Source organism: Diplotaxodon limnothrissa, linkage group LG13 (assembly GCF_057381915.1).
Source record: "Diplotaxodon limnothrissa isolate DT_005_m linkage group LG13, D_limnothrissa_male_GT1.1, whole genome shotgun sequence".
In the NCBI taxonomy this organism is placed as follows: domain Eukaryota; kingdom Metazoa; phylum Chordata; class Actinopteri; order Cichliformes; family Cichlidae; genus Diplotaxodon; species Diplotaxodon limnothrissa.
This window is the reverse complement of record NC_140608.1, coordinates 9,560,719-9,586,791: the sequence shown is the minus strand read 5'-3', so window position 1 is coordinate 9,586,791 and position 26,073 is coordinate 9,560,719. Positions and strand designations below refer to the sequence as shown.

General features: G+C 40.5%; 1 protein-coding gene across 2 annotated transcripts; it reads left to right on the top strand.

The window, feature by feature from the left end:
* The first annotated feature begins 429 nt into the window (after positions 1-429).
* Positions 430-25,985, top strand: LOC146619835 (protein FAM53B-like). 2 transcript variants are annotated; one of them, XM_085369141.1, is made up of 5 exons: positions 430-540; positions 11,413-11,671; positions 14,333-14,387; positions 16,426-17,258; positions 24,883-25,985. In XM_085369141.1, exons 2-5 carry the CDS (start codon positions 11,591-11,593, stop codon positions 25,219-25,221), a joined length of 1,308 nt encoding a protein of 435 aa, XP_085225267.1. In that variant the 5' UTR covers positions 430-540; positions 11,413-11,590; the 3' UTR covers positions 25,222-25,985. The 2 variants fall into 2 exon arrangements, with proteins under 2 accessions (XP_085225267.1, XP_085225268.1); XM_085369142.1 differs by lacking the exon at positions 430-540 and adding an exon at positions 1,785-1,814.
* The last annotated feature ends 88 nt before the right edge of the window (positions 25,986-26,073 follow it).

The following is a 26,073-nucleotide window of genomic DNA, read 5'->3' as shown; positions in this document are numbered from 1 at the left end:
CGCATGGGTCCGGTAGCAACTTTTAGTTGAGTTGTTTATCTTTGCTTATTTTGACTCGTCAACACTCATTTATCTACTCAACATCAATGAAACGGGCTGCATAGTAATAAAAAATGACCACGAGTATTGTAAATGCCCGAGGGCACTGGAACGTACCAACTCGAAAAGGGTGGGGGTGCAAGTGGTGAATAAAACTTCGCCCCTTGTGTGTTGACATATTAAAGACTTTTAGTGTTGCTGGATAATAATTATAACTTTACGAGAACACTGCACAACAACCCGGTGTCCCCGTGTCCGCATTAGTTTGGTAGCCGGTTACCTTGTTGCTCGTCTCTCCCCCCGCTGACTTGAACTGCATGTGTACGCGGATATTGTTACAATCAATGCTGAAGGCAGAAGCTCAGCTCTCAGCTGCTTGCAGTCTTGCTTGGTCCTACGCTGAGGACGCTGAACTGGCGGCTGCAACTGCGATAAACTTTTTCTTTTTCGCTTTCCGTTTGTTGAAGATGACCTAACCTCGAAAGAGCCTCTGCTAGCCAGGTAGTAGCACGCTAGTTAAATTGTATGCATTGAACGTCTTTTTCTTTGTTTCTTTCACTGCTCTGAAGTTTACTCTGTTCTTGCTGGGTTTCCCCATATAACTTGTTAGGTTACTTTAAGGACACGTACTTTAAGAAAACATAAATGGCTTTTTGTGGGATGAATTTCTTAAAAGAGTATAAACCTTTTTTGTTCATATAAAAATAAAAAATAACAATGTGGCGTGTTAAACTCTTTTTGGGTGACTGCAACTTAATTGTTCTGCACTCAGTTCCTATGGAGCTTCTAAATAAATATATGTATATAAAATAATCTACATGACCGACCTGGTGCTGCTATAAATGTCCCCGCATAATAACCCGTTTTGAGGTTTAGGGGCTTCACGCAGGCAGCAAGCTCTTTGAGGCTGCAAACTCCCCCTTCATCTGTCAGGCAATGCAGTGAATCTGAGACTGCTGTAAACTACACAGTACCTGTAGGTGGAGAGGCAGTGTGGTTGCTTTGCAGCATTGACACACAGTTCCTCACCACAACCCATGAGATGATGTTAAGAGAAGCTTTAGTGCTTTGAGTCATAAGGCTTGGCTGCACAAGTCCCACCAATCTCCACCGCACATTTAGGTTTTTGTTCTCTTTTCAGAGAGGAATCTGAAATTACTAAATCTTGTGCTTTTTTTTTTCCCTGAGCATCAGAGTAGGTACTTTTTTTAGGTTGAGGAGCCCGAAACTATTGGCCACTTTATTCTTCCTCAATTTCAATTCTGTTTTATCAGCTAATATATAAGGCTGAATCCTTGAAGTTCAACCAAAATGTACACTGTTCTTATGACTACGTGACAGAGATGAATGCATTATAAACTAAGACTATGATGTTATGCATATATGAAACTGAAACCTACATGATAAGAACTGATAAGATGCTGATAAGAACAATTATAATTTAGGTTTGTTATCCGCTGGCATAGCTATGAGGCCTCTGTTTTGTTTTAGGCTCAAACTGTAAACGAGGACTCTGAATATAGGGCACAGTGGCAGCAGAGCACTAAACTGCTTATTTGTCATCTTTGTTTCCTTTGTGGGTTAGGAAGTGTTGGCGCTTATGTTTTGGTGCTTATGTTTTGCCCTTTCCGATTCTAACCACAGCTGGCTGAGCTTTGTGGACACCATCAACACAATACCCTGAAGAACTGGTTTGGTATGAGGGTACATTAATTGGAAATATCTGGGAATTTTCACAGGGACACAGAAGCAAGAGGTCATCCTTGACTGGCTAGGTTGGTTGGTAAACTAAACGTTAATGGACGCATATTTGCAGAAAATGAAATGTCTTCGCAATTGCAAAGGTTAGCTGATGCTCAGATTGGAAGTGAAGCAGAGTGCTTGGGCAGATTTAATCACCTGTCAACTCTAGTGACTATTGGCATGCTGATAGAGGTGTTTCACAAATGCGGGTTTGACTTCGATGTAACCTGTTCTGAGTACTTCTTATCTACTTTTCCAGGTTGGGGAAGATTTTGATCACTACAAAATGCCTTGATTTCCAAAATAAACAATTGCTGGAATCTTTCAGCTTGGTGTGAACAAGTTTGTGAATCTGCAAATGTGCTGTTTGCTCTTGCGAATTATTATGTCTGACTAGGAGCAGGGTGGAAGTGATCTGTCCTGGTGCCAGAGGTCCGCAAAGGTCCAGAAAACAAAAGCAATCTGTTGTCTTCTATATGTTACTTTGGCTGTTTTATTTAACTTCTAACACGTTTGGAAATGTTGCTACTGGCTAAGCAGGCATATTGAAACAAGTCAATCCATAGGACTTTTTCCAAAAAAGTGAAAACACTCCTCGCGTTGCGAAGGAAGCAGTTTACACATTTTCATCACAGTTCCTGGTGATCGCTTTTTGTACTTAGTGTACTGCAATTGTGCTCAACAACAGCTCTGGTATTGTTCATCTGTAGGCTTGTTTTGGACATACTAGAAACATAATATATGGAGGCAATTAAGGGCGGTGGGTTTTTAAAGGGGATTGCTCTGCACTCCAGTGTGTGCTTAAGACGCACACATTTGCAAGGTCTTTGTGTTGCAGAAAAAAGGCCCTATTAGAACTCTATTCTGTCAGTGGGCAGCTGTGTGCCTGTGTGCTGAGCAAGCCACTGGCCCATTCTCCGTCTGTGTGAACAACTCTCACTCAGTCCACACGCTGACGCACATGCTGCCACTTTCACCCCTCTCTGTCCTTTGCTTTTTGCCTTTTTTGCATTTATTAATCATGCTATTTCTCCTGTTTTTGACTGTTATTTGTCTTTCTGTTCCACTACTGCTCCACTGTTGCTCTCTTTCCCTCCCTTGTTCCCTGACCCAAGGCATTATGCAAACCTACCAGAAAAGGATTGTTAGCCATGGCTGTCTCTGCCACCATAGTACTCTTTATTCATTTCAGAAGCTTCCCTTTCTTCTCTGTGACCTGCAGTCATAATTGCTGTGGCTTCAGACACATTTAAACTCACCCCACCTCCCCATTTAGTCTTAAAGAAGTTAAAAACAAATACCTCGGTTATTTGACTCTGTCAATGTATTTGTTTCATTGTCAATATTCCTTGTTTTGTTTATTCCTTCCTCATTAACATGATGGATTTGTAAGTCTGGCGTCAAATCGCCCACAGAGCCACAGACCAGCAGCTGAAAAGAAAAGAAAAGAGGCATTCTCACATACACCAGAGAAGCACTCCCCCAACCCCCCAAGACAGGCACCAGACTCTACTTAAAGATGAAAAGCATTCTGGGATGCAATAGAAATGCTCCAATGAACACTCTGCTCTAGTCTTTATGTGGCGATAGTGAGGAATTATTTAAAAAAGGGAAAGAAAGGATGCCCACACCGTGTTTGACTCTCAAATAAGTATGTCTTTATTTATTTTAGTCGTTTGCATATGTTGTGTGCATGTGCATAACCTGTATTCTTCTGGAAAACCCCAAATCCCAGGTGAGCCAATATTTTCTCTTGTGTTGCCTTGTGTCATCATAACACCACACTTATGAATGGCAGCGGTTGGCATTCTTCTGTTTATTTTCCTCGACTGCTTTGGATTGGCTTTTCCTTACAATATGAGCCAAAGCATAACTCCAGTCTCATTCGTGCCATTCTTTACCGTAGATCCAGCCTGATGAAGGAATCTCCCAAATGAGTTCTTTATTTATTTAATAAAAAAACAGACAGAGAGAACTGAAAGCTTCTGTTAGTGTACAGACAGCCTTATCTGATGTATTTTTAGAACCTGTTTTCCACAGTTGTGACAAAATCTAAGCATCTAACTTCCTCTTTCAAGTATTAGGACTCTAATTAATAATGACAATCATTTTTTTGATATATACTAATGTGACACTTAATGTGTTACATCCTTTCACAAGCAGGGTTGTCTGGTCACACTGGCTTCTCATGACTAGCCTTGCACTAACATTATTATTGATTGGTAATCTAAAGTCATACTCTCGCCCCCCCCGGAGTTGTACAGCATGTTGGTTCTCAGTATTTGGGATGGACTCTGTTTTACATACTTGTTTTACATGCACCTGCATGTCATTACACAGAAGCTCAACAAGTAGCTTGCTGTGTAACATATTAGATTACTTGAATCAGATGAGCTTATTAACTGCCAAATAACAAACGGTATTATTAAGATGTTGTAAATGGAGATGTAACTGAAGTATTACAATTGAGTCTTAAGTCAGAGACTGATTGGAATTCTACTGTGTATTACTATGCAAAGAAAGCTCCTGGTCCAACTAGGAAATGTAAAAGCTTTGTCTACGGACATTATCTTGACCTTTACACAGTAGCAGTTTACTTTATTCCAGCACCAATTTGATTTGCTTTCGTTTTTCAACAAAGATGAGTTCAAACAGCGCAGCTCACAATTTGAATGTGAAATGGCTTGTTTAAATTATTCCCAGTCATCACTGTTGAAACTAACAGATGTGTTTTAAATCGATAATATGTCTTCTTCCTATTCAGTGCTGCTTAACATAGGACTCATGAGTCCAACATTTACTGTATGTGGTTATTTCAATGAAAAAAACTTAAAATGACACGTCTTCAGTGGGATTTTCAAATATCTGTTTTACATTCCTGGTACACATTATGCTGAGCAGTCAGAGGGTCCATATGGTGAGCTGAGCCCCCTCATGAATGAATGAATGGGCTGATGGAATGCTGCTCATAGTTTTTGTTCTGAAATTCTCCCACCGATACTCACTAAAAACTCACCCACATCTCCAAAAAATGTATGTAATAGAGCAGCAGAAAGTAATTGATTAATTACTCAGTGCTGCCAACATATTTTAGAAACTATCGGTGGAACTTGGCTTCAACAGGGCCGCATGGCTAAACGGCCTCCATCTCTCATGATGGTATGTGCAGCACTGTTTTGCATGGCGGCTTCATACACAAAGTCAGTGTAATTGTTGTTTTGTAGAGCCCTTCTGCTTAGACTCCTCTTGCATATAACAGCAGACCTACTGTATATCTTTATGTTAATAAGCATGAGTATGCGAAAGCTTATGGCTAATTAACATACCATTACATATGAATATTATAAAAGTTTATTTTTCAACCTTGATGTACACAGTTTGGCATTTACACAAATGCCTTTTGTGCTCATTTGGACTGCACACTTCACCACAAAGCTTTTCTAACTTACCACTAGTGCCGTATTTAATGTCAGTGAGGAAGCAATTCCTCCTGCTTCTCCAGTCACTGCTGTCACGAAATCATCTTCATTTGTTTGATTTGACACCATTGTGCTTCACATAACAACAGAAGCGCTTTTAACCTCATATCGGCTGCAGCACCATGGGCCACTGGCTCTATACAACACTTTCATGGACTACTTACATGCTGACGACACTATATAGAAATCAACTGGTTTTAAGAAAATGTATTTGTAAATTATGAGCTCTATCATTTTAGTGATTACAGTATACATGATAATATTATGTGTTAGACTGAAGATGACTGCTGCTCTGCCAGAAGCATGCGATCTCTCTTTTTCTAATAAGCATGGTTGTTAGAATTTGGTTAGCATTGCTAAACTATGATACAGTAGCCACATCTCTCTGACAGTTTTTCAGATTGACTTTGAGTCATTGATGACTTATGCTTTGACTACTGTTAAAAATCTCGTGTAATAGCACTAGTCAAAGACTGTTCATTTTCAAGCGTGTTGAATTTTTGGATTTGTATTCTTTTCATTAGACAATGTGGAGTTTGGATTGGAAGGGGGGGTGTATGTGTCTAGTAATTTAGTAATTTGTTGTTTTTTTTTCTCATTCAAACTAGAGTTATTATATTGATCTTTAAAAATCTACTATATAGGGTACTTATTAGGTCATTGGTACTGACAGTAAGTATAACATCACTTGTTTATACAGCATAGGAATGGCCCCTCCTATTGAGCTAAGCAATTGCTTGGGATTGCTAGCAGAACTGGAGCCTCTGGTGTATGTAATGTACCCCTAATGGATTAGAGCTCTAGTGTGTACAGAACAGAAAATGGAAGAAACTACAGGCAGAAAAGCAAGGATTGCTGGGTCAGTTGGAGAGGACAGTATAATTAGTGTGGTACCTACTCAAACACCTGATCCTATGCCTGTCAAGCTCCTTAAGCTTTCGGTTAACTAAACCCTAGTCTAAGAAACAGAGGTCAACCCCTAATAAATTTAAGGCTACCCTAAATAGAAAGAGTGTGGTGTGTTTGCGGGTTACATGTCACAGTGCTTCACCTTAGTAAACTGGCCTTGCTCAATAGTCCAGTTTCCTATGACAAACAGATTTACTGATAAAGACTGATGAGCTGTCCAGACATTATTATTCACTAGATGGGTGACATCTGCCTTTTTCACATCACCAGTTGTCATTGTTGTCTTCTGTTGTGTGCTTGGCTGCTATGGCTACCTATTAAATCCTAGAAACAGTGTACTACCTAGCAACTGTTTTGTGTCTAAAGTCAGAGTGAAACTACCCCAGGAAGTATCAGAGATTCATTTTTGTGGGAAAAAAACCCAAAACAAAAACTTTGACAATTTTACCTAACATATAGTAGATAACCTATCCGCTCTCAGGCTGTAAATCTATGATTAAATAAATGTTAATGTGAAATGATGGTAGAATATGTGTATGTGAAGTTAACTCGTTGCCACAATGCTCTGTGGATATCACTTGGGGCTTTCTCCTTTCATGTATTTAGTAATGAAGTCAGTATGTTCCACACCCAATTCAGCAGTGGCATGTCATGTGACCACAAGGGAAGTAGAACTCCTGCAGTGCAAAGGGAAGTGTGCTTGCTTATGTGAATTATGTTAGTGTCTTCATGCCAACATAGTTGAGATAAGAAGACCAGTATTAACTGGACTTGCAAGTTAATTCTAAAGAAAGCTTTGGGGTTCATGTTTACTGCTCTTATTTCTATTGTAGATCTGTTGTTAAGAGTAACAGCAACTTAAATTGGAGCTTCAAGGCTGTATTCATGCAGAGATTAATGGTCACTGTCATGAGAGAAGCATTCAGGGTAATCTCCAAAAAACTTGACTACTTAAAATACATAAAGTTTCACTGAATAAGCTTTTCAGTGTTTATGTACCTTTGAAGGAGTAGACGGTACTAGGGTGATAGCCAAAAGATTCAATGGTATGTCTTGACCTCCCAGACCATTTTTACAACCTCGACCACATTATCCAAGAGAGGGGTCGCTGTGTGTTCACCCTGAATTAACAATGGACATCTTAGGCTTTCACAAAAGAAAGCCTCCTTTATTCTTTTTAAGGCTTTCATTTAGTTTCTCATGGACATCTGAACTATTTAAAACAGGTGTCAGCGTCTAGCCTTTTCTGACATTTAGTGCCACTTTGATTAAGGAAAACTGTGACAGTAATTTAATTTAATCTTATCAAAACAAGAATATGATCTGCCGAGGCTTTCCAGCCATGCCATATTTTGAATATTTGGGCTTCAACATTTCATTAGTGCCAATTGAACTGGTTTCCTCCAAGTACAGCAACTGATCAAAGTCCTGACACCAGACGCACTCCACACAAGTATGCAGCAACCAGAGCCAATTAGTGATGGACACCAAACACCCCGTTACAGAACTTTAGGGGGGGCGCAAATAGGGTTCTATTTATCTGCCTGTACAAATCACAGCCTGGGCAAAGAGCCACATTATCTTAGCTGCTCTTTCTTGTGCCCTCCTGAGTCACTAACTATTGTGAGCCAAGAGCTGCTTTCTGCATCCCAGCATACACAAATCAGTTCTTGAAGTACCAGTGGATTTGAACCCACTTATGGTCAAAGTTTTGTTAGTTCGATAAGTTACGACTCAGCAAATATCATATATATTTGAGATTTATTGGGAAAGATTTCCTTTATTTGAATCAAATAGGGCTGAGATGGGATCTGACAAAACAATTGATGAACCTCAGTCATTTTATCCTTGACAGGCAAAGCAGTATCGCAAGTTGATCTATAGCAGGGGTGGGCAACTCCAGGCCTCGAGGGCCGGTGTCCTGCAGGTTTTAGATATCACCCTGGGTCAACAAACCTGAATCAAATGATTAGTTCATTACCAGGCCTCTGGAGAATTATAAGACATGTTGAAGAGGTAATTTAGCCATTTGAATCAGCTGTGTTGGATCAAGGACACATCTAAAGCTTGCAGGACACTGGCCCTCGAGGCCTGGAGTTGCCCACCCCTGATCTATAGCAAGTGGAAGTCTTTGACTAAATCAGTCGGTGCTTTGTGTAGTGTTCACTGTTTTGTACTGTTGAGCTATAAAAAAAAAAAAAGTAATTAGTATACTAAAAGTATTAAGTTAAAAAAAAGCACCTGTCCCATCACATTCATCATAATATGAGACTCTAATGAAGGGAGAAGTAGCTCTTCCAGTTTCAGTTTTACGCCTCATTTAGTATCCACAATGTCTTCCCTGGTATCTTAACTGTAAAGGATGAGACAAATCGTCATTTAAGTCACTTGCTTTGTTTGATGATCAGCCTGACTTATGATAACAAAAACGACATTTTTCTGTGTGGGACATGCAGCTGAGTTTGTGAGATTTTGTCTGGCTTTATGAAACATATTTAACTTAAAGCTTAGTAAAATTGATAGTGTAATGTCAGGCTGTTTGATCATAAATCATAATCACAGCTATTTAACAATTGTTCAGTTACTGTGGAAACACAAATTTACTGAGCAGTAGATTTCCTCAACAGTGCATTTCCTTCCTCAGGGGTGGGGTACAACCCTCACTATCACAAATCACTCAGCCCACAGTACAGGTTCCACTACCCTGCAGTATTGTCACAACTAGGCAGGCCTTTGAGGTGTTCATTTATGGCCCCACAGATTTTATCTTTGCACCATGAGGCAAGCACATGAGTGAAACAGGTCCGTCTGCGGCCCTTTAAGATTGCTTTCACAACGACATATTATCCGTAGGATAAAACCAACTTCTCTTAAGATGGTATTTTTCAGATGATCCAACCTTACCTGTCATTTCACCAGTGCTTGGTGAACAATGCTTTTGTTTTCAGGGAGGCAAGACAGGAAAAAGGTTGATGTTGTGCTGGATATATAAAAACACAGTAATGATTGTTTTTATAATCTTTGAAGACCAAAGTTGTAAAAATGATATTTAATTCTTCTCTCAGTGGTGTGTAACAGGGACTCATCAAACCTCAGATGAACTGATAATTTCCTGGGTTTTTGTTAGGACTGACATCTAGTCAAACAAAAAGGCTTTTCAAACAGTGTGATGTAGCCAGCAAGGACTCTTGTTTTGAAGAGCAAAAGACTGATCGGATCTGAAAATGGCTCTGCACAAGTGCTCTACACAGCCCATTAAGCTCTGGTTTCCCCATCATGAGAAGTCGGTTCATTAAATAAGCATGGCTCCAGGCTTGAATTCACACTCGGTCTGCCCTCTCCCATGACCCTGCTTGCCAGTCACTACACACACAAGTGCAGGTTAGCATAAGCAGACATGCATGTACAGAAACACATGCACAGCTAGCTCTTGTTCTCAGTGTGGAGATGCTGTTTCAGCCTTGATCGGACAAGTCACGCTTCCTACCTGCATCAGTCAAACGGCACAATATAACAACCTTTACACACAGCCGTCACGCTCCTCGACCCTTATTCTGATTAACACACACATACACACACACACACTGCAATACATTGCCCCACCCATTACTCAGAGTCACTTCTAATCAGTAGAGTAATCTGCAAAACTGATTATGAAGAACATACTCTTTACTTTTTACTCCCACTAACAGTACCACCTTCTCTTGCCTGTGGAGGCCCGGTTGTGCTCCACCGACTCTCTGAAATGAATGCAGATAATGGGAGTCATATGCCGGCTTTTGGTTTCAGGCAGGCCTACATGAAACATTTATTTACTTAGTCTTTATGTAGTCATGGGGCTGGAAACAAGAAAAGGGACAGAGATGACATTGTTAAGTCAGAAGACATGACTAGACTGGTTTAAAAAAACAAAACACTTTTTATCGATCCATGTTGTTGTTGTTTTTGTTTTGTTTTTTTTCCTCTACAGAAGTCAGTTTTTTTTCAGTGGTGCACACTTCTCCCTAAAGCATCTTGTGTAAGTGCAACAACCCTTACTTAACACAAAACCACATGTTTCATGGGCAGGATAGCATAGTAGGCCTGGAAGATCCATTAGCCTCATGTGTTGCTCCGGAGTCAAAAGCTGTCATTAGCCAGCAGTTGATTGGGGATCTGAACTATGCTGGTACTCTCTAATTGGATACTGTCAGTGTGTTTGGTGGTTGGTAAATGACGGAGTCCAAAGTCACTGCAGCTACTTTTATTAAAGAAAGCATAACTGAACTTGCCCATCCTCCGCCATAGTCATTCACATGCATTGAAAAACATCAGAAAGGCTGAGTTGAGCAGATGTGACAAGGCATGTTTGTCCCAAAAAAAAAAAAGATATAGACCATCTGCCATACATATAAAGCTTTTAACGGTTGTGTTTACCGAAGCAGCTTCTGTCTGGGCTTTGCTATGTGTGGGTGCAGGCAGTCTTTGAGTTAACCGCAGCTCCATATATGCTTCTTTTCTGTTCGTGGTTTCTAGCCACATCTGTAGTCATGTGACGTGAGTAATGTCTTTTCCTGAATTAGCTAAAGCTAGCCTTCTGTTACAACATGTTTAGATTCCCCTGTGTTCAGGGTAATATTGCTGACAGGCCAAATGTTCTGTTATCCACAGGGATGAGGAAGCAGTTTAACATATATCAGCACATTTTCTTTTAAAGCTAGTAGGTTGATAGGTGTGTGTATGTAGTGTGTGGATCTATATCGATGACTGAAGTTGCTGTACGTTTTCGGATTTTAAATGCTGAATGGAAAAACTTAAGGTGTGCATATAGCAAACATGTATCGCATTCAACCGTGCCCCTTTCAATCACTGTTATGGGTATGTTAGTTAAAGCAGTGAGGAATGTAGATATTGAAGTGATTTATCTGTGAATGACAGTTATCACCTCACAGATTGATTAAAAAGGCAACCTGTTTGTATTTGTGAGAAACCTTTCTCTCAAGACACGTTTTAAGACAAAAATGCACATGCCATGCTTTTTGTGTTTGTGAAAAATCTTAATGAGAATGGCACAGAACAAGTTAAAGCAGCCACAATTGGGGTTAAGAAGCCAGATTTGGCACACTATTGATTGTTATGGCTATGCTTAAACCTGAGCTTTATTTAGGCCCTGCTTCTTGCCCATGTCTTGTAGCCAGAAACATCCTTTGCACTTTAATTAAATTAGTAATGTTTTTATTTCCCTTTTTTTCCATGAATACAGAGATTGGCTGACATTTGAGAGACCTACCTCCACCACCTTCACAAGTACTGCTCTTCAAATGGGAAATCTTCCTCTGCTTTTTGCCCAAATGCACTGTCTGCCCTCTGCTCTCGTATAAGATGGCTGCCTGTGGCCTTTTTCTGCACCTGAACAGACTGGAGCAGAGCTACTTGCTACCATGGTGATTGTTTTCTCACAAACACTGGAAAAGAAGAAGGCTGCCAATGATGTAACGTCCAAGAGCATCGAGCGACGGCTGGTGAGAGAAACTTTACGTTTTGACTTTAACACAAGGCAAGCTTGTAGGTAGTGTACCCACAAGCATGTTAGACCACGATAAGTTGTTCACTAAAGGATTTTAGATGTCTTTAACTGTCATTAATATGATAGATACATTTTCACTTTTGAGGTTCTCTTACTCAGATGAGACGAGTTCTAGGATGTGTTAGCCTAGAACAAGAAGGAACCAGTTCCCTAATAAAATAAAGGGAACTGGTTCAAAATCATTCCAAAATGTCAATGCATGGTGGATCAGTGGTTATAGCTATTGGCTCACAACAAGAGGGTTTCTTCAGGAGCTTTTTCCTACTAGTGGAAAAAAATGGTTGTTTAATGTTGCCTGTGCCAAGACAGTCTTGCAAAAGACATTCTAAATGTCAAGAGTTTCACTTCCTGAGACCGGTTAACAATCCCCTGCTAATCACTGGTTGCTTGGGAAAAATGTGTATTCTCCAGCCAGTTGGCAAGTGGTTGCAGGAGGTTGCTTGCTGTCAGTTGGTGAAATTGGTTGCGAAGAAGAATGCTGCACTGAAAACCTCCTCCCAGATTGTTGCAGCCGCCCCCCCCCGTAGCACTCACCAACTACTCTGAGCGGTAGTGAAATGGTGAAAAGTGTGATGCAAAATGGTGATATTTGCTTTCAGTATAAAAGCTGTGCCTTTTGAAATTTGTTAGTTTGAGCGGTAAGGCTCAACTTTTATTTTACAGGCTGCAGCACTTTTTAACTCACCACCAAGCAGCAGTGAAAATGTAGAGTGTTTGCACTTTACATCAGAACTACAGGTGACTGTGGCAATATTCAAGCAAGCAAGTTTTTGGTACAGCATACTCTTTGCGACTGATTACACTCAACAAAGGTCAGTGGCCTCCAGCGAGCCAGTCAGGAGAATAAACGTTATTCTTTAGTGAATGATCTGTGTGACTAAAACTTTAAAAAAAGCAACGTATGGAACAAAAAAGAGCTTTTTTAAAATTTCAGTCAAAATGTTATTTTTGGTGTGTCACCCCTGAGAATTATTTCACTTTTTGTTTTTTTTAACCAGCACCTAGGTTTCACTTCTCAAAGTAAAATAGGGGTTATTTACATTTTATTTTTATCTCACTACTCCATTCAGACAAGCACGGGAGAGTAGTTTTCACTTTCCCGCTTTTATCATGCTGCTTATATGCAGTTTTTAATCTACAAAATCTCAACACTCCTTCAAGCGCTTGGATGGTGAAGGATCACAAACATTTCTTGACACGTTTAACATCAATATGATTTGTTCTGAAACGTCCAGGAATTATTTTCTTGGGCCCAACAAGTCTTAAATGTTTTTCTTTTGTTAAACCTCAGAGACTGATGTAAGTCTTATATAATATGCTGTAAATGTAATCGCATGCATAATTAAAAAAAAAAAAATCAAAAAGGCTTATGGACAGAGGTTTTTCACTGCTACCTTTGCACTCATCAGCTGCTCACGTTAAAGGCCTGGGGGTTTAGTGTACCAATTCTGTCATTTGATCGTCTCCTATGGCACAATAGCCTTTATTTTGAGTTCTAGGCTTGGTATCTTAGAAAACTTTTTTTTTTTTGTTTTGTTATAATAACCTCAAGGCGAGTCACTGCAGTGAAATGTGGCATTTTCTTTTTTGTTCTGTGTGCAGATAGCCAACACCCTCTTGTAAGAAATTAACTATGGGATGGATGGGTGTCTGATTAAAAGATAAGTGGGTGTAGGCAAAACTGTTTTATACTCCCCTAATAGCCTTTGTACCTTAAACCCAAGAAATAAAACAGGTGCGTTACAAAATTTAGCTAAACGTTCTTTTGTATTGTAAAATCATTGTCCAGCTGTCCTTGAAGGTATTTCATGCACCTTGCAGTGAGTTAAAGGATAATCTTTAGGAAGTAGTTTCCAGCTCTGACAAAAGTGAAAGTGTAAAACCAGTCCAAAAGAGTGTAATTCACCCACTGGATAATGGACTACACTCTTGAATCCTTGAGTTTTAAGTAGCAACAATAGCAGCGATGGTGTGTTAAGCTGCTTGTGCTAGCTAGCTAGCTTGGGTAGGTGTAACTGTAATTTACTATGATGTCAAAGGACTTGAGACTTAACTAGCTTTAACATTAGAAACTATTTAAATGCGCAAGTCTTACAAAAATGTATTAAAATTTATATACAAGCGTAAATTATTATGAAGCGTAAATTAGTGCAGTTTTTTGTTTAGTAAGCTTGTTGGGAAACACCCTACATATTCAGCAAGAATGGAGCAAATTAGCATTCATTTGGAGTCTTTATTCATGGAGTCTAATGTTCACTCTTTTGTGCACTGCTTATTCTCCGCCTCCTCTTCAGAAATGTATCTAATTCTTTAGTCACCCGCTAGTTGCTGAGTATGAGCTAGTTGTTGCTGTGAACCAAAACGGTAAACTCGCAGACCATAAAAAGTAAACAGTAAGCGTAAGTAACCATTTGCATTGGCTTTGGTTGACGCAGATCTTTGGCTATTTCACACTGGTCGTTTGGCAGCAGCGTGTAAATAATCCTGACCTCAAAATGAAGACAAATCAGTCTTCTCATTTGATTTGAGGGCTGAACTTTTGTTCCTTGGCTTTTGTTCTTGACTTTTGCTTTATGTTCGCCTGTGCCCTCAACAGTGTGAGGTCCCCACCATGAGCAGAGGGACCACCCTCCTCTCCCGTGGAACCGTAGGTGAGTTATCTTCATTATCACTCGTTATGTCTTTCTGTTTGTCTTTCCCCCTTTGCTCCTGCTTCCATTTATTAAACGCCATCCCTCTGTGCTCTGCATTTAACATCTGGAAAAAAGCAGTGGCTGATTATTTGTTAAAAAACATTTCACAACTGATATAACACAAGTAATTGTCGCCTTTAATTCCCCAATAAGTTGAAGTATCAAAATCAGCGATTGCAGTTGTCTTGTTGTTTATCTCCTGCCACACTCGATCACTCACTTCTCCCTTTTCCATCTGTCACTCATCCCCCACTCATGATCAGAGTGCACCTGCCTCCACACAACGTTGCACAGCACTCTCATGGGAGTGAACTGTAATTGAATATTCTGCTGCCTATGTCAACAATTTCCCTTTAGCTGTGTTTGTGTAATTATCCTCTGTGTTAAAAGAAATACTACTGTCAATACAAGGCCAGCTATCTCCCACTGCCCTCTTTTTTTTCTTCCTTTTTCCCCCCCCCTCTTTCTTTTGGGTAAAGATTTTTCCACTGTTAATCCTGACATTAAAATTGGCTAGCGTGTTTTGTTAGTTCAACCACTTTGTCTTTTGCTTTCAAATGGTGACCTTTTGAAGTTCATCCCTTTCTCCTTTTGTCCAGTTGTTTTCCTAACATTCCTGTCAGGTCGTCACTGTAGCCCCCGTACATTGTTTGTCCAGCCAAAACAATGATTTCCGTCCAGTAGTCTGGGAGAGAGCGTGCCAGAATTGGAGGCAAGCATCCAAAAGGATGGTTTTTGGATCAGCAAGGGGCTCTTTTTGACAAAAGCTTCAATAGAGTCGAACTTAGCCACACTTTACTGTAGGTGTATTATCCTCCACAAAACTCTTTTGTCCCGATGGTGAGACAGCTGGAAATTCATACTGCTTTGACGCATATCCTACTAACCACTTGACTAATGGGAGTGACTGCCCAACTGTTTCACTGGCTGATTCTTGTCATAATGTGCAGTTCATGTTTTTGGAATCAACGTTCTTGCATGTCCAAGTTTTAAATAGTCAGGAATGTTACTGCTGGAAACTTAAAAAAAATGGCCAACATAGCAGTCAGTGGAGTGAGCTGGTTCAAGCTGAGGAAGAGAATTTATTGTAATCTGGGTTTTTTTGTGTGTTTTTTGTTTTGTTTGTGTGTGTGTGTTGGTGTTTTAAACCACAGTATTATTTATTTATTTGCATATTTAACTCTAAAAGTAATGGAGGCAGAAATGTGTTTCTCATGCTCGGAAACAGTAATGTGCCAGTAAGAACTCACAGCTGAGGTTTCACTGCATGTCCTGCAGCTGTTTATGTGAAAAACAAGCAGACAGACAGTGATCTTGTTGAGACCTACTCGGCATGTAGTGTGTTATACTGAGCATTGTGACTTTTTGGGGGGTGGGCAGCCAACTTTTTAAGACTTTTAAAACATTTCCATCTTTGAATGCACAGATTTTATTTTTTTTTTTTCCAGAAAATGACTTTTTTGACTATTTTTTTTTCTTTCAACATTATTGGGAATTTTCAGTCCAGCTTTCATTACAGTTACTGAGGAGCAGCACTGGTTTGAACTGTTCAACTGGTAGTTTTATTTCCTCTAGGCATAACCTTGTCAATCATGTTAAGACAAACAACCTCCCACCCCTTTTTTGTAATTCTCCAAAGCTCATGATTTCTTTTTTTTGTTGTTGTTGTTGTTTCTACTTAGCTGTTTCTTTCTTCTTAGTGTAATAGCTCACCATTGCAGTAAGCAGACAATAATCTCCCTTTATTCTTCCAAACAGTTTGTTCTTACACCAACCAATCCTCTTTGCCTTAAGCTTATTTCTGCTTGTGTGTTTCTTTGTGTCTTTGTTGTTAAGTACTAAATTATCCTTCCAGATATTGCTGCTAGAATTCATCATGCTCTAGTTAACAAATGCAGTTTTTGCTTAATATTGCTTGCCGCACAGATAAAGATGTGTCAGAAGGGCTGCTGTTGAGGTCAATTAGTGTGAGGCTTTTATGTTTTCCCTATTACAGAGGCAGATAGATGGTTGGATATGGGGCGAAGCTGTGCCATCCAGCAGAGAGCTCCATGCCAGTCTGGTACTCCTCTATGGGATGTGACGCCTGATCACAACAGCCACTGTGCCAAGGAACCAGGCAGCACCACAGCAATCACCAGCCTGATAAGAGATCTGAGTCTCTGCAACAGCACTCACGCCGTATCCGCCACTGCACACTACACCACTACGGCTACCAGCCAAACTCCTACGGCACCCCCGAGCAAACGTCAGTGTCGCTCTCTGTCACTCTCTGAAGAATTCACTGGCTTCCGCTCATCTTGGAGGCCCCAAGGGTCCCGAGTATGGACAACGGTTGAGAAACGAAGGTGCCACAGTGGAGGGAGTGTCAGAGGTGGGGGAAGCCATTTTCCCACCATGCAGCGTAGCTCCAGCTTTAGTTTGCCCTCACACTCCAGCATCACTTTTGATGGAATCCAGGACCTGCCATTCTTCAACCAGCCGCTGCCTCTCCACCCTCAATTCACTGCCTCTCCAGTCTCCCCTACCTCTCTTGCCACACATCATCACCACTCCCAAAATCACGTCTTCCTCAGGCCTCTCTCACTTTCCCATGAGCAGATCAGCCTGCCAGAACACCAGAGGGAAGAGGCATCGGAGACCAGCTCTTCAGACTCCACCCCAGAGCTGGGGAGACGAGCTAGCCAGAGAGCCAGGGGAAAGGGGTGTTTGTCTCGGAGCAGGTCTCAGCCCTGTGTGCTAAATGAGAAAAAGGTCGGCATGAAGCGCAGGAGACCAGAAGATGCTCAGGAGCAGCGGCCCTCCCTGGACCTGACAAAGATGACTCAGGTTAGCTGGAAATGTTGAACATATGTTGACCTGCACAGACAAGCACTTACATATTCATTGATTTGAATGCATTCAATTGGAATTTGACTAATTTCAGAGTTTAATATTACATGTGTTTGCTGATTGCACACAAATGAGTATCAGCTTATTTCTAATCTTGCTTTAATGCTGGAAAATGCGCTCTGTTGCATTCACTTTAATCCTGAACCAGATGCACTTACAACACAGACAAATGCTTTTTTGTTCTTAGACTAAAGGGAAGTTCAAGACATCTTCAAACAAAACTAAGTCTGTCTCTTTCTCTCAGAGTTTGATCAGGGAGTGGATTAAATTAAACTGTATTAAGTTTTCTGCGTCGTCAGTCCGAGGCTTCGAGGCTAAGTGATCTCAGGCTTTCCTCCCTCTAGCTTAGGGAGCGGTGCTTACTAAGAAAGCATTCCTCATGTTCAGTCACGCTGCCTTGAACCACTCTCTAGCAAGGCCCTCTCGTGTTTATAATTTCATTAACTCTGTTGGGTAAACAAGTCCATCCAAAGGTTGGACTTCTCACCATTTATTTGCTTCCTCTCTGCAACTCCTACCCAATATTTCTACCTGTCAGAAAAAGCAGCAGTGAATTATGCGTATATTTGGATGCACAGAGCTCTGGATGGATTTCCCAATGTCAAGAGTTTTTGTTCTTTTGTAAGGTCAGAGGAAACAGTGCAACAGCCAGAGAGTAAACCCAAACCCAAAATAGATCCAGAGAAGTATTTTAATGACATGAACTCTTTTGATATTTGGCAGAGCTTTGTTTCTTCTTCTTTTTTCTAGTGCCCTGAAAGATCTTGATCTGATTCTTGTATCACATTCAGCTCATTATTTATGTGAATGCTCTGGGAATTTTACACATTGTCCTATTTACCCATCCTTTCCTGATCACTTAAGTCATTTGATACTCAAAAATCATCCTTCACAGTACCTTGTTTCAGGAAAATATTGTAATTTTCCTGTCTCTTACTAGAAAGTTATCATCAGTTCATCCATATACCCCCCCTTTTCCTTTCTGGAAATAATATTAGTTCCCAGCCAGTCATACTTAGGACCTAGCCAGGGTTGGATTAACAAGGCATGGGTAATGGAGCCTAGCAAACATGTTTCCCCTTGTATTGCCAGCTTCTAAGAGGGGAAAAATTAGGCATGCAACATATAAAGAATGAATCCACAAACACACACATGGAGCCAGTTTTACATTAACTCGACTAGGGCTGTTCGATATAACGATATATATCGGATGACGATATAAAAACGTCTATCGTTTCATTTTACGCTATAGTTTGTTTCGTGGTGTCGCAAAATAAACTGTTTACAGCAATATTTTTTTCAGCGTTTTGATGGTCACTGTAGTGGCTATATTCATTTCCTAAAGTTCTCTCTTTCTCTTATATTTAATATAACCACACGACGGACGGACAAGCGCCTGTTTTTATGCGTTGTCGTTAGCGTGTCTGCTTGTTTATTTTCCGCATAAACATATTTTTCACAATAAAGCTCAAGATCCTGTTGAGACTTTTCAAAATAAACGGAATCACGTGAAATAGTATGCAGAGTATTGACGGGTGAGAAGCAAAAAAAGAACCGTCAGGTGCTAAAAAATAGATTGGACTCAAACGTTAGAACAGGCTTTTCCCTGCAGCACGCTGTGTAATAAATACTCATAAAGAAAACTGCAGCCGTTACAACTTATGTCTAAAAATATATATTTTCACGCATCAGTTAAAAACTCGACTCCAGGTACACGACGCCCAGCTGGAATCACTTCACGCAAGTCGAGCTTCCAGAGATTCACAGAATTTAAAGAAAATGTTAAATTTTTGTGATTTTATATCGTTATCGGGCGATAGATGTCTTATATTGGGATATGAGATTTTGGTCATATCGCACAGCCCTAAACTCGACTTGCCATTAGTCATTGCCATTACTCTGCCAGTTACAGATTATTGTCAGCAAATGATCTATTCTCAAAGGTTAGCGGGTCAAAAAATGTTTTCACTTTTTTCGGGGGTTTGAGTCGAGTTGCATGAGTGCATGTTGATGAAAGGAGTCCGGTCGTACAGGTTAGATGGGTCATTTCAGATCTACTGTAACCATGTTTAAATTCTCATCCTCATGCACACCTCGGGAAAGTTACCAGTAAAGCATTGCATACAACAAAGATAGTATGATTAATACGTGCTCCCTTGCTTCATTTTCTTTTCCTGTTATTGAGACTTGATGTCAATAACTAAACCAGGTCAAGTGTGGCCAGGAACTTAAACAAGCAGCGTTGTAATATCTCAATCTAAATTTAATAAACCAAAAGCACAAAGAAGATACCGCTGGAGATTGACATTGTTGTTACCAAAAGTGGTTGACCTTTGTGAGAGCCTAGGGAAAGAAAAAGATCCCAGCTGGCAGACTGTCTGGAAAAGGAAGTGTTAATGTGGAAAACTAGGGCTGGTTACAACCTGTGTCTGATCTACAGAGGATAGAACATGCAAAGTACTGCCAGGGTTGGGAATATAATAGATTTCACCAACTCTGATTGGAAATCAGTTATTTAATGTGATCTTTCTTCTGATGTTATATATTTGAGCATCACAAGACTTCTTAACTGGCCTCTGTGTCATTGAAGTGGCAGTTTTTTGTTTTTTTTCCCTGGTTACGCACACACAATTCCTCCCACTCTTTCTCAAGAACTGGGTGAGCCTAATGACAACATTATTACTTTTCATACCTACGTAAACAGATTTTTTTTTTTTCACTGTAGGTGTGTTTTGAGTAATACTGTCTAACATTGATTAAAAGAATAGCAAACATGTTGTAGATGGGGCAGGAAACTGTGACATTTGTCTGAACTGCAGTGGATACAGACAGGTGTTGTTTGATTAATTTTCTATGGAACGTGCGCCAGAGACTCGCCGAGTGAAGGATCATGGTGGTCAACAAGCCCTCAGTGTGAGTTAGTGGAACATGATGTAATTTGGCCTTTAGATTCCTCGACCACGTCAATGAAGGCGGGTGTGAATTCTGGGGATGCATGTCATGCTAATAAGCTATAACTTGACTACCGTGGGGATTTACATGCAGCCACCCCCAAAATTCCTTGAATGTCCTCCCAGTCAGCCATGTAGATAAGTTATCTCTGCCTGCCCTTCCACCTTGGCCTGTCATTGTTGTCTTTTTTGGGGGATTGTTTTTTTGTTTGTTGTTTTTTAATGGACTGGCTATTGGGCATAGCAAACTCCATGTCCTTCACTGAATGATTGTTGACACTTCTTGCACAGTGAATTTGAGGAAGCTGTGTGCTTAAGTCCAGCCTGGTCAGTTAACTTCAGCTGGGCTATTGTCCATTTTTGTCGTGTGTGTGTGTGTGTGTGTGTGTGTGTGTGTGTGTGTGTGTGTGTGTGTGTGTGTGTGTGTGTGTGTGTGTGTGTGTGTGTGTGTGTGTGTGTGTGTGTGTGTGTGTGTGTGTGTGTGTGTGTGTACACAAACTTGTATCCCTCCCTATTAATATTTTCTTTCTCCTGGCCCAAGTTCAAGCTGCTCTGGTCTTCCCCTCCTTCTTCCATCACACACACTTCATTCCTTGGATGGCAGACATGATGATCATAACTGAGCCCTGCATGCTTGTGGGAACACCTAGGTAGGCGTCTTGAGGTGCAGCTCTCACCGGGTATAATGACATGTTGTGACTTGTCATAAATGTGCATTGTAGAGCATCGCCGAACATTAGTCTGTAGTCACACATTATCGCCTACACTTTTTCAACATCTGACAGCCCAACACTTTAGTCTTTTATCATCATTTTACCTCTGGGCATTTGCATGAATAAGCCAGGCATTCTGTCTGCAGAGGAGTAAAATAGTAGATGAATACACACACCAAAACAAAGACTGTGTGCGTGAATGTCTGTTATAGTCTCCTGTCTTTGCTTGCACCTCCTTGTCCTCTCTTTTGCTTCACAGTTGTTTGTCGCTGGAGGTCTGATTGCATGTCATCCTCAGACCAGTGTGTCTCTGAATGTTTATGTGACCTAATTTCGGCACAGAGCTAAACCAAAGAAACACTATCGACTCGTATACTAATAATCTGAAGTTGCACAGTGAATGCAATGTAAAGTACCTGCACCTCCCAGTAGTGTACTATATGTGTGATTGTGGTTGTAGTTTGGTTCACAACAGGGCCTTTGCATAGCATTTAGCTCGGTGATTTTAGTTGTTTACCCAAATCATCAGGAGGGTATTTGCCTAACCTCCTGGCATGTGCTTGTGCTTCTTCGACAGCAGCTGCCTTTTGAACCCATGCTCTAAATAACATCCTTACAGTCCAAGCCATTGTTGTGTAGATCACGGTATAAAATAATCTACACTCTCTATGAAAACACCACTTAGCTCTAAAATATGTGTTCTTATAGGATTTTGGTGAATATTAAACGTAAAAACAAAAAAGGTATAAACCAATCCAGTGGATCTCATGTCTTGTTCACTTTTTCTATTCAACATTCAAACATGACTTGCTGGAAGGCATGCGTGGCTGTGGTAGACCTGATGTGTCAGATATAACTGAAAACCATGCTCTCATTTCCCTTAATGTGTATGGCAGCATTGATGAAGTTGTATGGTTAAAACATGGTACTGCTTGGGACTATGCTGAGTTTTGCAGAGGCATGTATACAGTGCTGTGCAAAAGTCTTGAGCCACCTTTCATTTCTCTATATTTTCTTAAGAAAATGTAAAAAAAAAATTCTTTTTTTGTTTGCTTGGGGGTTTTTTTAACATGTGAAAACATACAAAGAAGTGTACCTTTATTCTTCAAAAAAGCTTGAACTCACTTGGGGCGATCGTGGCTCAAGAGTTGGGAGTTCGCCTTGTAATCGGAAGGTTGCCGATTCGAGCCCCGGCTTGGACAGTCTCGGTCGTTGTGTCCTTGGGCAAGACACTTCACCCGTTGCCTACTGGTGGTGTTCAGAGGGCCCGGTGGCGCCAGTGTCCGGCAGCCTCGCCTCTGTCAGTGCGCCCCAGGGTGGCTGTGGCTACAATGTAGCTTGCCATCACCAGTGTGTGAATGTGTGTGTGAATGGGTGGATGACTGGATATGTAAAGCGCTTTGGGGTCCTTAGGGACTAGTAAAGCGCTATATAAATACAGGCCATTTACCATTTAGGCAAGCTTTCTTGGAATGTATTTAAGTATACTTCAGGAAAATGTCTCCTGGCATCGTGAAGGACATTCAAAGCTCTTCTTTGGATTTTGACTGTCTTTTGTTTTGTTCTGGGCTCTGGGGAATGTCTAAAAATACAATGTAAAATCGATTGTTTCCTAAGTTATCTATTACATGTAGGCATAACATAGGTTCATCCTATGTAGTAGGTGCCTTTTTTTTATGCTTGAGTGATTTATAGGTCAATGTTAAGTGGCTTAAGAAGTACCAAGAAATGAGTGAAAATGCAGCCAGTGTCTAAAGAAAAACTTTAAAAAGGCTGGCCCAAGACTTTTGCACAGTACTGCACATGTTGTAGCTGGAGCTGGAATGTAGGGTGCTCTTGGTCAAATTATCAGTGATAGAGAAGTCATTTGAGTGAAACAGAGTAATACACGTCAATGATTGAGCTGCATTATTGACTGGTATTTCTACTTTTGAGTATTACAGAAATTTATATCATCATGGGAATACTAATTATCCTTTTAAATTATCTGTTTAGATGACACTGTTGTTTTCTTTGTCCTTATTTATTAATTTCTTTACTAAAATAACATGATATTGCCTACCCTGTCAGTCCAAAGTTTTTGACTATAAGATTAACAGGCCCAATAATTCCTCTTTTGTATTTCTGCTTCTGGTCAATGTGCATTTTATTTTACAGAACAGATGTCCCAGACCCATGCTATTTAAATGCACTTGCCAAATCAGCAAGAACTGAAAACTGAAAGGAGCACATCACCAAGACTCCAGAAGTTCACTTTATTAGTCATAGTCTTTAAAATCTGCTGCATAGTATTTTCTGTGGATTAGGACGAGATGTGTAGAGTTTAAAATCTTTCAAACTCATGCTTCAGTTTTTGTTGTAGTTTTATTTTACACTTTTTTCCAGTAGCTTTGTTTGTGCTTGATTAATCATTTTTGACTAAAAGTAGAAATCTGCTCTTATATTCTTTTAAAAATTTTATTGTGGTTCTCCAACCTTAAATGAAGTGTGTTTCTAAATAGGACATTTGAGGATAATAACTTTAAAGTGGTTTTCGTCTGTGTATGGTTAGATTCCTGGTAATGGCAGTGGGTAATATGAGATATGACAGGTCCAGGGTAGCGAGCCCATGTGTGTGGTAATAGTGATTTGTGTGTGTACATGGGTGTTTTTCATCTGGCAAAGCTGGGTACACAGCAGAAATTTAACCCTGCTCCCCCAGCCTACCACCACACCCACCCAAATCCCAGTCAGGCTCAGTAGATTTTATAGAAAGCATATTGTATAGAGACAGCCTCTCCACCTCCTTTCTCTCTTGCTTTCGTCTCCTCCTCTGCTGTGATAATTAGTAGTGGGGTAATACCAGGGGTTGAACTGAGAGAGCAAGAGCTCTGAAATCCCCTTTTCCACTCCAGTGGGGTAACTACAGCAAAGGCTTCCCACTCCTCACATGATCACCTCAAGCGCTTTCAGTTGAAGCATGGTGTGTTTGAGGTACTTGCATGTAAAGTTAATCCTGAAAAGTGAGCTAACCTTAAACTTAAACCTCACCCTATGTTATAGTTTTCTCTTGGACGGGGAAACGGCAAGCCTGCTAAAATGAGATTTGAGAAAGGGTGTCTCCAAGCTCATTGTAAAAGGAAAGGCAATGTCTCAACACATGCTAGGGAACATTAGAGGTGTCTGTCATGAAAGCCTGGGCTTTATAGAGAAAACCTCATCTCTATTCACCTCCATGCCTCCAACATCTGCTGCTGAGGGCACTCCAGAGATCATTAACCCCTTCACTGTGCTGCACGGCTGCCTTTCTTTGTTGCAGAGAGGAATTCAGGGTGGAAAGAGAGCATGAAAGCAAACCAGGAGCCTTTGTGAATTGAGTCTCTTTAAGGTCAAGTTTTGAGAGCAAAAACGCAGGCAATTGTTCACATCCAGATTGTCCCTGGCACTCCCTAGTGTGAGCTACAAAACATCATAACAACTGTGAACAACAATGACTGACATAAGAAATGTCTTTTACCATACAGGGTTGGGTTAGGTATGTGTTTCAAAGTGGTTTCCAGTGATAAATAAGCCTAGAGCACAGTTTGACACGAGATACATTTAGTGGTTTGGTGCTCATTTCAGTGTTTTGCTCAAACAAACCAGAGGGTTAGCGTTCTGTGTATACTCTTCAATGCCTTGTGCGTGTACTGGTGTTTTTGCATGTTTACATGTTCACATGCCATCAGTGAAAGGGAAAGCCGGCTTTTAAGATGCCCAACTGAAACCCAATCTCAAACTGACATTCTGGGAAACTCTGAGCTCCCTGACATAGTCTTTGACTTCTGTAGCTCTTCATCAGAAAGAGGCCATGATGTGAACGTGTGCAAAAATGTCCAGACTAACATGGTCTTTTCTTTTTCTTTCTTGTTTTTTCAGACTTTACAAAGCTTAAGCTGCCCTGGATTTTCATCTAGCGACAACTGCCAGTCAGTCTTCTCCCCGCCCACCTTGGACTTAATCGACCAACCGGATTCAGACTTCACAGGCGTGTCTGAGCTGGGACTAGAGTCATGGCAGGAAGTGATAGGAGATGACGAGGAAGCAGATTCATCTTACGAGGATAGCGACTCCGCTTGTAGTGTGGACTCACGGCCTGGGTCTCCTGTAGGCATCGAAGATGGTAAACGCACCCTCTGGAAGGGTGACTGTGGGACACAGAGGGACATTTTTCAGCTTGGGGGAGAGCTGGATCTTGAACAGATCGAAAGAAACTAAACTTTGCATCGACGATTTTAAGACTGTGTCTGGACTGTTATAGAGAAATGACTATTAAGATAAATATGAGGAAAAATAATAGCTAATTTTGTAAGGGAAAGGCTTTGAAAAGACAAGGATGGTGATACATATGATGAAGCATTGCATATGTTGCTAATGGCTGGCTTCTTTAATGACACCTCTTACTGTTTGTTTAAAAAGCAGTAACCTTAGTTTGTTTTGTGTTGGTTTTTTTGTTTTGTTGTTTGTTTGTTTTTTTTGGGGGGGGGTTTGGATCAGATATTCAGCTTAACTCAGGAGTGGGAAATTGAGGGTTTGTCTTAAATAAGTGTCTCAGCCCCCTGCTGTCTTTTAACCTGATGACCTTTCCAAAGTCAGCTAACCTTAAGTTTGTAGTACTGTAGCAGTAGCTGGGCTCTCTTATATTTAGCTCAAATTTGTTTTTCCAGAGAAAGTGGAGGGCATCAACAATGGGGTGACACAGAAAGAGGCAAAGACAGACTTACCCTTGGCCTTCCTCTTCATCTTTTGTGCACACGTGAAAATCTGATTTTTTTTTTTGCTGAATGTAGGCTCAATAAGCTTTATGTGGAGTTCAGAAAATGTAAAGTGCCTTCTTCTGGATGCTTGCTGTCTCAGTTCTTTTCAAGAAACTTGCCTCAATCGAAGCCACCTTTTCTGACCCAAATAGACAAATTGTATTTTTTGAATTAAACACTGAATCTCAAATTGTCAGTTCTAACATCAGTGTATATTTTTCTAAGTAACAGGTTTTTTTTTTTAATGAGCTGTTTGTGCAGGATTAAGAATATAAGGTCTTTGTTCTATAAGAATGAATATGAAATAAACGTA